The sequence below is a fragment of the Colletotrichum abscissum genome (genome assembly GCF_030869225.1).
Source record: "Colletotrichum abscissum strain IMI 504890 chromosome Unknown Scaffold_79.1, whole genome shotgun sequence".
NCBI classification, from domain to species: Eukaryota; Fungi; Ascomycota; class Sordariomycetes; order Glomerellales; family Glomerellaceae; genus Colletotrichum; species Colletotrichum abscissum.
The window spans coordinates 74,915-90,804 of NW_026850524.1; the positions used below are offsets into that span (position 1 = coordinate 74,915).

The 15,890-nt window shown below is 51.8% G+C and overlaps 5 protein-coding genes across 5 annotated transcripts; 2 read left to right on the top strand and 3 right to left on the bottom strand.

Annotated features, from left to right (window-relative positions):
- Positions 1-177: 177 nt before the first annotated feature.
- Positions 178-576, bottom strand: CABS01_16022 (uncharacterized protein; the record flags this gene model as incomplete). The annotated part of the gene is made up of 1 exon (XM_060549354.1): positions 178-576. The coding sequence occupies one exon, from the start codon at positions 574-576 to the stop codon at positions 178-180; it is 399 nt and encodes a 132-aa protein (XP_060390742.1).
- A 1,869-nt stretch (positions 577-2,445) lies between these two features.
- On the bottom strand, positions 2,446-6,387 carry CABS01_16023 (uncharacterized protein; the record flags this gene model as incomplete). Its single annotated transcript, XM_060549355.1, has 4 exons — positions 2,446-4,375; positions 4,433-5,057; positions 5,122-5,725; positions 5,788-6,387. 4 exons carry the CDS (start codon positions 6,385-6,387, stop codon positions 2,446-2,448), a joined length of 3,759 nt encoding a protein of 1,252 aa, XP_060390743.1.
- Positions 6,388-8,058: 1,671 nt separating this feature from the next.
- On the top strand, positions 8,059-9,414 carry CABS01_16024 (uncharacterized protein; the record flags this gene model as incomplete). The annotated part of the gene is made up of 3 exons (XM_060549356.1): positions 8,059-8,268; positions 8,335-8,978; positions 9,036-9,414. 3 exons carry the CDS (start codon positions 8,059-8,061, stop codon positions 9,412-9,414), a joined length of 1,233 nt encoding a protein of 410 aa, XP_060390744.1.
- A 1,220-nt stretch (positions 9,415-10,634) lies between these two features.
- Positions 10,635-12,316, top strand: CABS01_16025 (FMN-dependent dehydrogenase; the record flags this gene model as incomplete). Its single annotated transcript, XM_060549357.1, has 4 exons — positions 10,635-10,700; positions 10,766-10,799; positions 10,854-11,167; positions 11,237-12,316. 4 exons carry the CDS (start codon positions 10,635-10,637, stop codon positions 12,314-12,316), a joined length of 1,494 nt encoding a protein of 497 aa, XP_060390745.1.
- A 568-nt stretch (positions 12,317-12,884) lies between these two features.
- CABS01_16026 (phosphatidylserine decarboxylase) lies at positions 12,885-14,240 on the bottom strand (the record flags this gene model as incomplete). The annotated part of the gene is made up of 1 exon (XM_060549358.1): positions 12,885-14,240. One exon carries the CDS (start codon positions 14,238-14,240, stop codon positions 12,885-12,887), a length of 1,356 nt encoding a protein of 451 aa, XP_060390746.1.
- Between the last annotated feature and the right edge of the window lie 1,650 nt (positions 14,241-15,890).

Consider the following 15,890-nt stretch of genomic DNA (forward strand, 5'->3'; position numbering starts at 1 on the left):
GACCATGGTCTACCTTTTCCGAGGCGAGGGTATGAGGAGAGGATATGAACAGCAGCTGAAGTGTATATGGCGTCGTGGTGGATTGCGTTGAGAGATGGTAGGAGACTGCGAGCTGGAGCTTCGTGGCCCTTCCTATTGCAAGCCTCCATATCTGTCCAATTATTTCGGGCTTACATCTCAATTCTTATTCGCAACCCCACCCGCCGCACCGCCGGACTCTTGATCCGCAGACCTTGTCGCGGGTGGAAACTTTGGCGTCCCGTTCGCGTCCGTACCCCAGCCGCCGTACCCGGTCTCGGCCATCATACCACCCAGGCCCGACGGGCTGCCGGCCGTGATGCTCCCCGCCGCCCTGTTCCCGCCCACGCCGGGACGGTCGGCCGCCCACCCGTCCAGGGTGTCTTTGCTCATGCCGGTGTACTTTTGGACGTCGGCGTCTGAGATTTCTCCTCTTTTGGAGTCTTGGAATCTGCGGTAGAGAGATTTCTTTGGCGCGGGGCTGGGTTGAGACTCGCTTGCGGGGTCGTTGTTGATTAGAGGCTTGGTGCTGTCGGTTTTGGAGAGTCGAGAAAACATGTTGAAGCAAGTCGGGTCCGGGGTGAGGATCTTTTCTTCACTTTTTTGGAGGGGAACTTGGTGTGTGTGTGAGGGTAGGAGATGACACGTTGAGTGATGAGAGGTAGCTAAAGGAAGAGGTTGTGGAATCAAGCTATAGATGTCTACTGAGTTGGTGGGAGTCGGTGCAGTTGTTGCTACTTATGCATCTGGTGAGCCCTCTTCAGCCTCTGACACATGAGAACTGAGTTACATCGATCTAACCAGTTGTAGGATATGGAACCGTTGCCTCATATTACCCCACCCAATTAACCCATTCACCTGCCCAAACAGGCTTATTTCCTGGGGGATAAACCTTGAAGGGAACGCAAGCGTAGTCCGTATAAGTCCACGAACGGCGCAAGGGTATGATGGTTAGTTCACCATCAAGAGATGGAGTCAAAATGAACTCACGGGTACAGTATCCTATACTGGATTTGCAAAATGTCTTGACTCGTATTGAATTCACATGGATGGAGACCGGGACATGGAACTTGGAGAGCTTGCATACCCAAGATGACTTGTGATGATATCTATCCTTGCCTACCTAAAATTGACCGTGTTTCACCTGTTCCTGTGTGAACATGTCTATCCACGGGCTCATGACTTGGACATGATTAGGCAGCTAATGATCCTGGGGAAAGCGAGCATATACCAAGACCACAAAGAGAGTCTGGGTCGCTCCAAGAATTGGTTTCCAGATCTGGGTGCGTGGGGGCTGGTGACCCTGATGAGACCCTCAAAAGGGCCGATGGGTACGAGAATCGGTTGATGTAATCCACAACCCTATATGCGGTCCAATTGGAATTCATAGTGTAAAGGGTTGTTCGTTGGTTGTCTGTTGGATGTTCGTTGGTTGTTGTTCTTCAATCCAGTCTTGGCACTAGACTACGAAGGACCCTGGAACTGGACCTCAAGGTAGTATCAACGGTCAGCAGAACTCGATCAGAATTTCATTATGACCACCACCAGGCCAGACCGTATGTGAGTTTCTGAAACAAGACACAGCCGGCACATAGGCTACTTAAGGAAAGTCTCATGATGTCCGAGGAACCGTGAATGATTCCTGGGTGAAATACTGCGAGGCTTTTCCAGCCTGATCCTGGGCGTAGGCGGCGCAGTTCGCGATATGTCGTTTGAAGAAACAGAGGCTTTACACAGTGAAACCACCCATACAAAGATGCGTCATACGATTGCTACGGTTGTGCTCTTTGCTGCAGCTCCTGCTGCCTCAAGTGCTTTCTATCGTATTCTTGGCCCTCAGATATCTTCCCATGCCGTTTAGTATCTGATATTCTGATATCGCAAATCTCTCACGTCGTTCTTTCTATCAACAGGCACTGACTTTGAAACGTCCCATTGAAGGGTACAGGTTTGAGCCTATTGATTGGGGGTTCAATGTAGATACGACTGGACCGGGGACCTCTGTCAAGCTGAACGGGACTATGAACGAGGTTTGGCCTCATGGCACCTGATCTATTAAGCCAGTGAGGGGCTTTTTTCTTCAATAGCCTTTGATGAAAAACTACGGTCTTATTCACGTAGATTGTAGCAAGCTTTCGGTCAGTTTCTAACCAAGTTTGTCCCCACAACAAACGACGAAATTTACTCCATCTGTTGTACTTTACTAGCTATCCTAACTTAGTCTCCCCCAGCTAGACTTCTACCGCGGAAATGTTTTAGGTCGAAGCATTAGTAAATGCGGCGCCCGAATTCCCAGTGAGATTCAATATTCCACCCACAAACCAACTCCAAACGGCCTCGCGTGCGATGGAGCGCGTCTAGCAGTCATCATCACCTGGACCCAAACCATCTAGGCCCCTCTCAAGACCAAAACCCTCAACGCAAATCCTAATCATCCAACTCATCATACTCCATGTCGGCCGTATTACCTACATCGGGAGGTAAATCCCTGGGGAGAACGCCGAGGCTGATCAACACTTGCCTCTCCATCTGGAGTTCCTGTAAAAGATACGCTGCCACATCCTTCGCGTCTTCCTGATCACTTTGCCTCCTCCAGATTACGACTTCCTTTCTCCTGGGCCGTACAAAGGCCAGCTGAGCCAAATCTGCCCCTGCTTCTTCAACAAGAAACTTGATCATCACGACAGACGGCACAAACCCGAAAATTGCAGCATCCAGGATACTGCCATATTTTCCGAACTCCAGATACGCATTGACTTCGGCGCCATGTTCAATCAGTAACCGAACACAATCCACGTTTCCACTCCATACAGCAGCTGCCAATGGACTACCATGTTTTCCAAACGTCAAATCTGCATTGACATCGGCGCCATATTCAATCAGTAATCGAGCACAATCCACGTTTCTCCTCCATACAGCAGCTGCCAATGGACTACCATATCTACAATCTTCCGGCATGGCGTTGACATCAGCTCCGTGCTCTAGAAGAAGGCGAACACATTCGGGATTTTGACTCTCTATAGCATTAATCAAAGGACAGCCATAGAGGTCTTCGAGATTCTCCGGATTGACATCTGCTCCCTCGCTAACCAGGGTTTTTATGGCGTCGAGATCGCCCTTCCAAGTAGCCGCTGACAGGGCACAACCAAAGGAGCACGTGCGTGGACATTTGGTGTTGGGATCCAGGCCATTCTTCAGTAGAACAGTGCAATACTCAGATCCCACAGTGGCTGCCAGACAAGCCAGACTTCGATTTTGGAAGACGCAGTCCACGTTTGCACCGTTCTTGAGGAGCAGCTCCATGACATCAATCTTTTCCTGGGCTACTGATATCCACAACGGAGGGCCGTAAAGGAAGTGAAAAGATGCGTTGACGTCACAACCCCGACTGATTAGGAATTGACAGACGTCGTAGTGGCCAACAAAGGTGGCAATCTGCAGCAGGCTCAAGCCGTTCTCATTCACCAACGAGGGAAGATCGAGGCCTTCGTTCCACCATTCAGGCAGGAATCGATGGAGACCCATTGCCACAACGCCAAAGGCGAAGTTGGCAAATGGCTGTATATGTTGAGGTTCGAACCAGGGGGATGTCTGCCTGCAAAACACCCGGTACTCCCTCGAGGAATGAGGAGGACATTCTTCACCCAGGAATCGTTTCAAAGCAAAGGCTACGTCTTCAGCTCTGTCATCTTGTTCTGAAAGATCGTGTAGGTGTGCGAGCCAGTTCCGATGAATGTACGCTTGAAGTGGATGCCGAGGATCTAAAGGCTGGTCAAGGTCCGCCCCTCCTGCCCTCATCCAGTCGTCTAAGTCTAAGCATGAATTTTCCTGGAGGGTACTCGAGAAGGGTTCAACATCTGAGGGTGGCCAGATAGAGGAGTAACCTGCGCAGCAATCCCTCAAGCAGTTGATCAAGACAATTGCTACCTCCGCTGGCGCGTCTTTGACCCACGGCTCTCCTTTCTTATCTTCAAAGTATTCTCTGACCGATGCATGGGAAAACCTCCAGACCTTGAGCTCAGGATCCCTCACGATCAAATGTCGACAGACAGTCTCCAACATTTTCTCGGTGAGATCTGACTTGTCGAGAGCCTTCATGCCGTCTTCACGCATCTGTTCGCTTTCCACTCGAATTGCTGACAGCAATGTGCAACTATCGAAAGGCTGGCGGGCGCACATGACCCATCTCACCGCTCGCTGCAGCATGAAACGCTCAAAGCCCCCAGGCTCGTGTTTATCGCAAATCTCGTCGTAGGCTTTAGTCAGAGTTCTGGGAAGGTCTCCAAGCCTGGCTTTGACAGTGGTATTGGTCTCGTACTCCTTGAGCTGTTCCCATTGCAGGTAAGTCCATCTGAACCTAGGTTTTTTCCAGTCAGCTCAAGTAGGTAAGGATAGTGTGTGAGCTAGAACTCACATTCCCTTGCTCTTCTTCGCAAGCTTCTCTTTAACAACCTGCTTAGTTTCAGGGCTCCAATCCACAGTGAAGTTGTCCACCTCTGTATTGACAAACTTCTCGATGTCGTCTTGATTATCAGAAGTATTGATTGTGATCGTCGCCCTCAGCTCTTGGAATGACCTCAGATGGTCACTGATATCGTGCTCTGGGCGGCTGGCAATGAATATCTTCAGACTCTTGGTTTTCTCCACTAGACGTTTGAAGAGCTCAACAATGTGGCGTCTCGTGTCTTTCTTGCACTCATCCAAGGCGTCGAGAATCAGAACAGTTCGAGGATAACTGTTGATCATCTCGACCAAAGCTGTCTCGCAATCTTTGAGCGTGATGTCGCTTTGGATTTGTCTACTCTGATATAGTTTGAACAATTCCTCATGAATGCTCTCAGGATGACCGGTCACCTCGCCTAGTTGTCGGACGTAGCTTCGGAGAATGGATTGAAAGCTTTGACGATTTCGATCAGAGCTGTTGCAGTAGAAGAAAGCAAGGCCCACGCTGGGCTCACTGGACGATGAACTAGCAAATTTGTCGTGAAATCGATAATGATCAATAACCTTTGAAGATAGGAACGATTTTCCTGTACCGACTGCAGAATAGAACCGTGGTCAGTTTGTTATTACACATAACAGCCTTCGGGCCTTAATACTTACTGTCACCTTGCAACCAAAACACCGGAGCGTAATCAGAGTCTTCCCATTCAAGGAATTCAGGACGGCTGACCAACCATTCGCATGTGCCCTTGGTTCTTTTTTCGACCTTTTCGTTATGATGAGATCCGACTGGAATTACACTGACGTATTCCATAGCCTTGTCTCTTTCTTGCTTATCAAGCACTTTAAGAATATCCATGACATTCTTGTCGGTACGCTTAATCGGTTCTTCAAGACTTTCAAGCAATCTCCGATGCTCATCATCTGCTGTAGCCTTGCAAGGACGAGTTGCAAGCTCAAGTTCCTGCTCAAGTGCTCTCACTTCTGATAGCCGGTTTTCGCCATAACCGGGGTCAACGAGCGCGTCGAAGAACCGGCGCAAACTACCATGCTCCATTTCTTCGTAGACAAAAGCAAGAAACTCCAAGCATTTCGCGTATACTTCAACCAACTTCGTCATCAAATCTTCCTGATAAGGCGGCCTAGGCGACATGGAGTTCCCAATGTAGACCTTCTCGTACACTCTACCGCGCCTCACGAGGCAGAGGACTATGTCGGTGCATCCCATAATAGCCACAAGATCCTCACGCTCAGATACGTGGGCCTGCAAGATCGTTAGATCGTTGTATTGGCAAGAGTGTATTCATGCTTTGCTGCAACACATACCGCCAGAAGCACCTTGATAGCTGACCACACGGCGTTAGAGGGCGCAGGGGCAAAGTTGATGGCAATATTTCCAATCGCAGTCACCATAGGGATAACTTTATTCGCATAATTCCTCCACAGAATCTCTCGGTCGCCGGATTTGAGCTTCAACGACTCTTGCTTGTGTTCCTCTTCGCTAGCTCGAACGAACTCCGCCAACTCACTTGCAGGATTCTGGACATTGCTCGGTGGAGGAAGACTGGCGATCCATATCTGAGTTTTCACGTCCACCTTCTTGCATGCTTCCTGCCATAAATCAATGGTTGGAGTAGAGCCGTTCATTGCAGATGGTCCCGGAACGTTGGAAGCAGGAAGGAGTGAAGGGTCATCCGCATTACTAGTAGATGATGTCGCGCGTGAGACGCTTAGTACTGAATCATGACGTCCGACCTTGGGGTCTGTAGGCTTAGGCTTTCCATCGTCAGCCGCTTTTGACGCTGGTAGGATGCCAACGCCGGTCGCAGGAGACCCGGAAACGTCATGACGCGGCTTCTCTCGTCTCTTGAAGCAAGAGCATAAGGCAGAGAGGCAACCGCCGTCGGATTGGCGGGAGTCGGTCATACCGCAGTGAAGGATGCCTCTTTACAAGTCACAAGTTTGGAAAGAAGCAATTCAGAAGGATGATGTGTTAATAGAAAAACGTCACGACGAAGAGAATGCATGGTCAGATGCTAGCCCCTTTACTCTGTTCCCCCCTCAAGTCGAAGTTCCTGCAGCTGTCCGTTTCTAATTTTCCATGCAGCCTGGGTTGCATCTACTAGGTCTGTTGCTCATGGAATATCTAGGTGTGACGGGCTACGTCCTCTTCAAGGCCCTATCAAAAGTTCGAACGAGCCGCTCAGGCCCCAACAGTCAAGACCTGCATCTGCAGTTGGACTCGAATAGGTTGCACTGATTGGGCCTCGAGTTGAGGTGTCCAACAGACCCCCGCAACCTTTGAAGTTCGGGCTAGGTATTATGCCCCCCCAACCCCTTCCCAGCGAATGAGGCCTCGTATATAGTTTCTCTATCTTCAGCTCTCGCTTGGTTGCCACGCGATGTCAAGATTACAGGCTATTGCAGAGAACACCAACACCAGGCCCTGTAATCTTGCCATCGCGTGGTTGCATCTGAGATCTGACCGCTTTGCCGCTGTGGGCAGAGTCAAGTTGAAAATGTACTGTGGGATGGCCCTGCAGAGTACCCTCGGCCCATGGGCTGATAGCCTGACATGTACGAATCCTTTTCCTGGAAGATATGACAAGCCAGATGGCATGTTTTAAAAGTTGGCTTTTTTCAGTGAAAAGACTTGTGGTTATGGATGTCACTAGGTATGGATTGTACCTTATAATTCATTAGTCGGCAAGGTCGGCTGTCTTTGCCACACTTGAATATTTCTCCTAGGGTTAGATCAACATCTACTCGTGCTCGCAACCGCAGGCTTTTCAACAAAGTATTACAATATGTGGCAAACAAGCCATGATTAAGACCTACCATAATGCAATCTAGATGAACCGGAAAAGGGTACGTCGTATATACATAATCAGTCACCATGTCAGCAATGCCCGGATGCAAGTTGCTTCCGAGCCGAACGGTTGACTGATTGAATGGTTTCGAAACGTTTGTATTTGCAACTAGGTCGATGTATTCTATGGAATGTTGTTCATGATCTCATTATAGCACTGCATGGTTGATCGACACCGAGAGTCTGGTTTCTGCCGGAGTTTGAAAGGTTCCGCACTCTACCTTATAGAAAGGTAAGCAGTTTGGGCAGACTAGGAAGCGATCTTCAGGCGACCGCACACTAAGCGGCGTACGGGCTCTTGAGGTCTGTTCTTTGCCGTTGTCAGGCTGCCGAACGACTTGCCGCAAGGTCATCCCGTGGTCTTGGCTCGCTTTTCATCCCATGTCAAGTCGCCTTGACCAAGCCAACATCGTGCGTTGCCTGCAAAATGGCTATCGAGTTTCTGTTGTAACATGGACTTCTTAAACAAAAATAAGGACAAAGATGCCTCGTGTCTTCCCATGGGGAAACTTTCGCCTGTATTACGGGAGGCAAGGATTTCGGAATGAACTGGTTTCTCGGAATTTGCATACGTACAGAACATTGGATATGAATACAAATACCGGTGTATTAGATCCGCATTCGAGACCAAGGTTGACAATTTCGCGACAAGAACCTTTCTGAGAAAAGTAAAAGACTTGTAACGGAGAATTACCGCGCATCAGCTTCGATCGTCCTAGTCAGTTGCCATGGACGAAAAATCCGTTTTGAGAAGCCGCAAGAGGAGCTTCTACAAGCTTGATCTCACCAATAATCTCCCTCCTGGAACCGATAGCATAAGTCAATTTGAAGCTCATCCACGACAACCAAGGCCACCAGCAGAACCCAAAAGGCCGGTCCCAGAATGGCCACCGGAGGCAGAGAGGAAAGGGAAGTGGATATCGGCGTATCTTGACCAGGTTGGTAACAACGAAAGCACCAATAAGATCCAAATATTCTGGAACGAATTCATTGACGTGCCATAGCTCGACCCAGAAACCGAGTACGACCGCATCATCCAGACCTCGACCTTCTTCACCGGCTCCAGCTTCGCCATCGCCATGGGCTACACCTCGACCCTCATCCTCTTGACGCAGACGCCGGCGGGCGCCTCAGCAGTCCACAGCACGGGCAAGCTCTTCCGCCGCGGCCATCAGCGCTTCTACGAGACGCAGGACCGGCTCCTCGACTGGATGTGGTACGGTAGCGCCTCCCCGCAGGCCGTCGAGGGCATCGAGAGGGTCAATAAGATCCACGCCGGTGTGTGGAAGAATGCGCCGGGGACGTTCAGCCACCCCTGGGAGGGCCAGATGTCACTCATCGGGTCGGCGTACTTTGAGACGTACCTGAGGGACCTCGTCGGGGCGAGGGTCGGGGACATACACCCCAAGCTGGCGGCGGCGTGGCCGGCGTGGGCCGAGAGGGCGTGTGCGCACTTTCGGTCGGAGCCAGAGGACGGGTCGAGGAGCTTTGGGGTGAATTTCCCGAGGGACTGGAAGGAACTTGAGGCTTTTCACAAGTGGTATCGGGAGCTGCCGTTTGATACGTATACCAGTGAGGAAGAAAGAGTCAAGGGGGCTGTGATATCTAAGGGGGTTGTTGATCAGTTTGCCGAACTTTGGTTTCCAAGGTACGTTTCACTGAACATCCCCGACATCTGCCAATGGCATATCTCATGAATGGGCAGGTATCTCCAATGGTTCGGCCGACAGCTGTTCCTCACCATCGTACCACCCAAGGTCCGAGAACAACAGCGCACCGGGCACCCCAACCCTTTGGTGGCCAAGCTTGTCAAACTTCTCCTCAAGATACAAATCGACCTGGCTGACATCATGCCGGATCCCGCGAGGCCCATCTTGAGGGATGAGTACCATACGATCAAGAGTTGGGAATGGTACAAGATAGATGCTCAAGTGGTTGAGAAGCGGAGAAAGCAGGCGTCGCTGATCAGGACCTTACTCCTGGGGGTGCTACTGATACTTCTTGCGATTGTCCTTATGAGGGGCTGGGCAGTGGGAGGTAAGCCGGGAACGGCAATCCACGGGCTCAAGGCTAGTCTCTCATGAAAGTGAAAGCACATGTGTGGTGTTCTGGGGATCGAGTGTATAGGCCTTCGTGACTGTGGTCAACCAAAGCACCATTATCTAACAATAAGCCGGCGAAGACGCCAGTTCAGTTTCTGACAACCCAGGAGCTGCACCCATTGATGTATACAATCGAACAATGCCTGCCCAGCTTTTTCCATAACGGCCCCAATCACACCAGTGACTGCTTCCATCATAAATAGGGATTGAAGTTGAGGAGGTCCTTAATGTCGAGAGTGAGTGTCTGCTTATGATTTACGTGACTTTCAATACGTGTGAAACGGTGGCGACGAGCACTTAAGGGAATAGACTTCATGGTACCGGTCGAAAGGAACGATTAGATTAAGACTAAGTTGGCGTTGACGGCTCGAGTGGCGCATACACACGTGTGTAGTTGAGATAAAGAAGGGCCATCCCGCACCCTCCTTCGGAAGTGTAGCCGCGAGTATCCGTATCAGCAGCGGGTTCCAAGCCGAAAAGATTGCGGTTGGCGTTGCTGTCGCTGGCATGCTGCCCACGACGAACGCGTGGGTGTGCGACGGTGCGTGGGTGGGCACGGATTGCCTTTCGGGGATAGCCCGGGATGGAGACCGGTAGCAGTTTACACCGAGGAAGTGCAAGTGTGGAGGACGTCACCGACAAATTACCCCGCACCCCATTGACCCGAGATGGGCCGCTAGCGCTGCACTGGAGCCAGTGTGGGGCGCGGCAGTCTGCGACGGTACAATGAAGAGCGAGCTGATGACCTTTGATGGGTTTCGCCCCCCGGCAACCGTCTCTTTTCTCCAAGTCGAATCCCCCCCCTTCAAGAGAAGATAGGTGCTTGCTTCCCCCAACATTTCTGACCTAGGAGAACTTTTTTGGAGTCCCGATTCTCGGACTGACTAGCGAGACGACACCTACATCTTTTTCTGCTCTTGGTTCCGGCCCCTAGATCTGCGTCGGCTTCTCTTCCATTACTTCTTCTGCCCGTCATTGGTGTTTGTAAAACGTGCTATTCCCGGTCCCTCTGATTTGAAATACCTTGGATTCGACTAGACCAGCAAGCAAGCCACCCATAAATCAGACACTACCCCGTGGAGAAAGATCTACCTCTTTGCCGGCCTTTACCCCGGATTTTCCAACCTGTCGATAAATTTCCAAGTTCCTTTTCTTCCCTTCGTCCGGAACAACGACAACAATCGCAACGAACAGCAGGCAAAATGGGCTTGAAGGGTGACGATATCGCGAAGCACAACAGTGCCGACTCTTGCTGGGTCATTGTTCACGTAAGTTATGATGAGGTGTCGATTCAATGTCAATTGGCAGGCAATTGACATTGGCTACCTAACAGGGCAAAGCTTACGATGTGACGGACTTCTTGCCTGGTAAGTTCTTCTATAGTACCCTCAAGTGCTTTCCCTGCTAACGACGACCTTTAGAGCACCCCGGTGGCTCAAAAATCATCCTCAAGTACGCCGGCAAAGATGCGACGGAAGAGTTCGACCCCATCCACCCGCCCGACACCCTCGACAAGTACCTCGAGCAGTCCAAGCATCTTGGCCCCGTCGACATGACTTCTGTAGTGGCTGAGGAGAAGGAGGAGGACCCCGAAGAGATTGAGCGCTTGGAGAGGGTTGAGCAGAAGCCACTGTTGTCCCAATGTTACAACCTGATGGACTTCGAGGCCGTAGCACGCAGAGTCATGAAGAAGACGGCTTGGGGATACTACTCGAGTGCAGCCGACGACGAAATCGTAGGTCGACACCGCAGAATCGCACCTAGCAGGGGACTAGACACGATTTCTAACTGATCTTTCCCGTAGACATTGCGCGAAAACCACGGTGCCTTCCACAGAATCTGGTTCAGGCCGCAGATCCTCGTCGACGTCGAAAAGGTAGACTTCACCACCACCATGCTCGGCGCAAAGGTCGACATGCCCTTCTACGTCACCGCCACCGCCCTCGGCAAGCTGGGCCACCCCGAGGGCGAGGTCCTCCTCACCCGCGCCTCCCGCAAGCACAACGTCATCCAGATGATCCCGACGCTGGCCTCGTGCTCCTTTGACGAGCTCATGGACGCCGCCGAGGGCGACCAGGTGCAGTGGATGCAGCTCTACGTCAACAAGGACCGCGAGATCACAAAGAAGATTGTGCAGCACGCCGAGGCGCGCGGCTGCAAGGGCCTCTTCATCACCGTCGACGCGCCACAGCTGGGTCGTCGCGAGAAGGATATGCGGTCCAAGTTCACCGACCCGGGCGCCAACGTGCAGTCGGGCCAGGCGACGGATCAGAGCCAGGGTGCTGCTCGCGCCATTTCGTCTTTTATCGACCCGGCCCTGTCGTGGAAGGATATCCCCTGGTTCAAGTCCATCACCAACATGCCCATCATCCTGAAGGGTGTGCAGCGTGTTGAGGACGTCGTCAAGGCTATCGAGGCCGGTGTCCAGGGTGTTGTGCTCTCCAACCACGGTGGTCGCCAGCTCGACTTTGCCCGGTCCGGCATTGAGGTCCTCGCCGAGACGATGCCGGTGCTTCGCCGCATGGGCTTGGAGAACGCGATTGAGATCTACATTGACGGCGGTGTCCGTCGTGCTACCGATATAATCAAGGCGCTGTGCCTCGGTGCCAAGGGTGTCGGTATCGGCAGACCTTTCCTGTACGCCATGGCCGGCTACGGCTTCGACGGTGTCGATCGCGCTATGCAGCTGCTCCGCGACGAGATGGAGATGAACATGCGTCTTATTGGTTGCACGAGCATCGATCAGCTCAACCCGTCGCTTATCGATACGCGGAGTCTGTTCAACCACGGCTCTACGCCCTCTGACAACCTTATGGGTGCTGTGTACGACCCGTTGGCGACGCCGGTTCAGAGACCCAAGGCGCCCAAGCCGTCAAAGTTGTAGATTTGCCTCTTTCAGGACAAGTGCAATCGTAGCGTGAGCAGGTGTGGAAGGTGTTCTGTTTTTTTTGGGAGCGAATGAGACTTACCATGAGACCTGATCTTTGTATCAGATGTATGATATATATACTACCTATATACAGGATACTACCATGACTCAATATCCAATTCTTGTCGATACAGTGAAGGGAGACTCGAGTGTCTGCTCATTGGCTTGCGTGAGAGGGTCACAGCCTAAGATACTAGAATACTACCGGGTTCAGGGACTTACATCCCACCTCACCGCACTAGCCCAAGCCAAAGGTAAATGCTGGCTCACGCTTGAGGGGTTCTTGAGCGGTGCGTTATCTGAGCCTGTTATACCTTCAAGCAAACGCACTGTTGTTCGTAAGTAAGTACACTTCACATCAAACAAAGGCTCACATTTAAGAATAAGATTAATTTGTCATAGCTAAACATCATGGCAACAGTTCCAGACTTGAAGAAAAGGGTAATACCAGACATTAAGTAAAGGTTTCCAGCAGAGCTATCCTTCGAAACAAATCGGACTACGAAGTCCACCAACCCTTAACTCAGTTCGAAGGCGTAACAGTAGCAAGCTGGCTCAGAACCTTCACAGGCGGGCCCGGAGTCATGATGTTCGCAACCGGGTCGGCATCTGCAGCAAAGTCAATCTTGACGTGGGGCCCGAAGATCAAGCAGTGCGTGGACCCGCCAAAGTGGAAGCACCCGATCGGATCGCCCTTCTTGAAGGAGCCGTCGGGCACGTCGAAGAAGTCCACCGACGAGACCTCGGCCATGCCGATCATGACGACCGCCATGACGCCGATCGCCGGGTTGTCGGCCTGGATGAGGGCCACGCCGCGCTTGGCGACCGCGGAGATGTAGCTCTGCGAGAGCTCGTCGGAGGCCGGGTCCGGGTCGGACTGGCCCTGGTCGTTGTGGAAGCTCCACATGACGGGCTCCGAGTAGTACGTCCCGTTGATGATCTTGGGCGCGCCGAGGTACTTGCCCGAGACGGGGGCGTGCCAGTTGTGGTAGCTGTCCGCGCTCAGGAAGGCCTGGTAGACCGTGCCGCCGACGAACTGCTCTGCGACGTCGGCGCCGCCCAGCATGTCGGCGAGGCTGTAGTTGGTGCGCTCGTCCTGGTTCTTGACCCAGAAGGTGTCCTGAAGCTGGACATTGCGCTGAATCTCAAAGGGCGTCGACTCGGTTGCGCTGACCACGACGTTGTCGTCATTAGGCGAGGCTAGCGGTCGCAGACCGGGCAGGAACTGGCGGGTGAAGAACTGGTCCCATGATGTGAAGCCGTAGGTGGTGGGGTTCTGGGGGTCAGGGGCCTGGTACGTGTTGAGGAAGTTCATCAGGCCGCCTGAAGCCTGTGCCTGCGGCGACAGCCAGCCGTTCGTTGCCGTCGTGATCGTCACGGCGGAAGCCGTGCTCTTGAGGAAAGCGCCCCAGTAGTTCAGCATTTTCTGGAAGACGCTGTTGACGTCGTCTCGGAGGAACGCCGCGAAGCCGGCCTCGGTGGCCATGGGCCAGTCCAGGAGGCCGTTGATCGGAGTGCCGATCTGGACTGAATCGTTCCACTGTATGGGACTTTGAATCTGGTAATTGAGAGCGGCAACGAGGTCGTCGAGAGTTCTGATCTCGGCGTTGGGCGCGCCTCCGGGGTAAGTCGTGTACTTGGCCGGGACCTCGGTGAGCATCTCGGTAAAGAGCATGCGGACGATGGCGCTATTGTTAAGAAGATTCTGAAGGTCGGCAATGGGAGGGACGATGGGCAGCTTTGCGGCGTTCGCTCTCTTGAGCACCTCTCTGACATGTTTCTGGATCCGATGGGGGTTTGACGGTAGCCATCCGCCAATGCGACGAGCCAAAGATTCGTGAGGCACGCGGCCATTCTTCTTAATGTAGACTCCAGGCATGATTTCTGTATTTCGAGTAGAGGCAGAGTTTGTGCGGGGTGAAGAGACAGGTGATGTAAGGTAGGATGTGTTCGAGGTCAATGATATGTCAAATTTGGGGGGGATGAGGGCCTCCTTTTATACATCGTCTCTATGGTCTCTGCACCCTCATGTTATTACTTTCTCTAGTATCAGGGCTACGAGGGTTGTTCGAGGGATGCGTAGAACAGTAGACATACCATCTTAGCCAGCCACGTTTGACTCAGCGAGAGGAGTGGGATCTGTTTCCGGTATGCTGGTTGTTGGATTAGCAGAACGGAAGCTTGCAGCTCTAGTACATTGATATTTGTTGTTAACGAGGGCTCTTTCTTGCCAACGCTTCCTGTGGAAGTGAAGCTCCATGGTGGGCTGTAGAATAAAATGGTTCTTGAACTTTGAGTCTCTTCCTGGCTATGACTTGTTACCTTCTAGGAAACGTGATGGATTTCCAGCAATATTCTCGCGATGCCAAATTTTGTGTTCCGAGAAGCCTTGAATATGGGGAATACTAGGCTGTGGTGCCCACTGTCCTTTTCCCCAGTCCATACATACTGACCCTCAGCGGCGTGATCCAATGTGCGAGACATGAGCCGGTTTACGGAAGAGTGCTCGGCATTGGCTATCACATCGTAGTAGCAACGCATTCTTACGATAACGGAGCACCATTCATCAGCCGCAGCTCACTAATAAGAGAGCTGAGGTTCAACATTCCGCATTCGACACCAAATGATGATAAGTACCCCGCGGCGGGAACACTGTAGGGTTCAAGACATGCGTCACTTGATTGGATGGCTCAATCCTCGATATCAGGCGATGCTGAAAGTCTGAAGGCTATCAGCTTTTCACAATGGGATTCCAATAACTCGGAAACAGCCGCAGACAGCATGACCGTAGGGCCGAGAGACGGTAGTTGTTGTGACTATCCGGAAACGGTCATACAGGTGTTGCCGCTACGGAGCATTTCGTGCGCGCCACTGTCTCTCTAGTCTTCGCGTGGCGGAAGTGTAAGGCAGAAAACGGCAGAGAGGTTACCGTTGATCCAAGGACCGGGAGGACAAGGGGGATCTATCCCACGAGCTACCGTATGTTATGCGGGGTAAAGATGCGTCTAAATGCCAGCCGCACATAAGCCACCGTGAGATGCGAAGCTGGTCGTGAGGAATTAGAAGAGTTTTTCCTTTTCTTTTTTTTCTTCTTCTTTTTCTCTTGCGTATCGAGCCGAGAGAGTCAAATGTTGAAAGTCGAGATAGTCTGGGATAGGGATCGTTAAAGCAGCTGCGGGAGCCGAACTCGACATCCGAGAGTAATCAGTCTCGTTCTTACGAACCTAGTTGGGGCAAGAAGGAGCGAGGTTCACAGCACTAGACCGAAATTTGAAGCACCTAGGTAAAGACTGATGTTACTCCTCTCCTCCACCACTGTTTATGAGAAGCCAGCTGCTCAAGAACAAGTGCCGAATGACTGATATTGAACCTTGAGAAAACGGCTTCTCCAAGAAATCCCGTGGAAGCTGCCTCGGGAACAGAAACACCTGATAAGACGGAATGTTCCATGTTGTGCAAAGGCATAAGAATACTCTCTCACTACGATATTGAGACGGTCAGATAATCTCATTGCAGAGATTGTAAAACA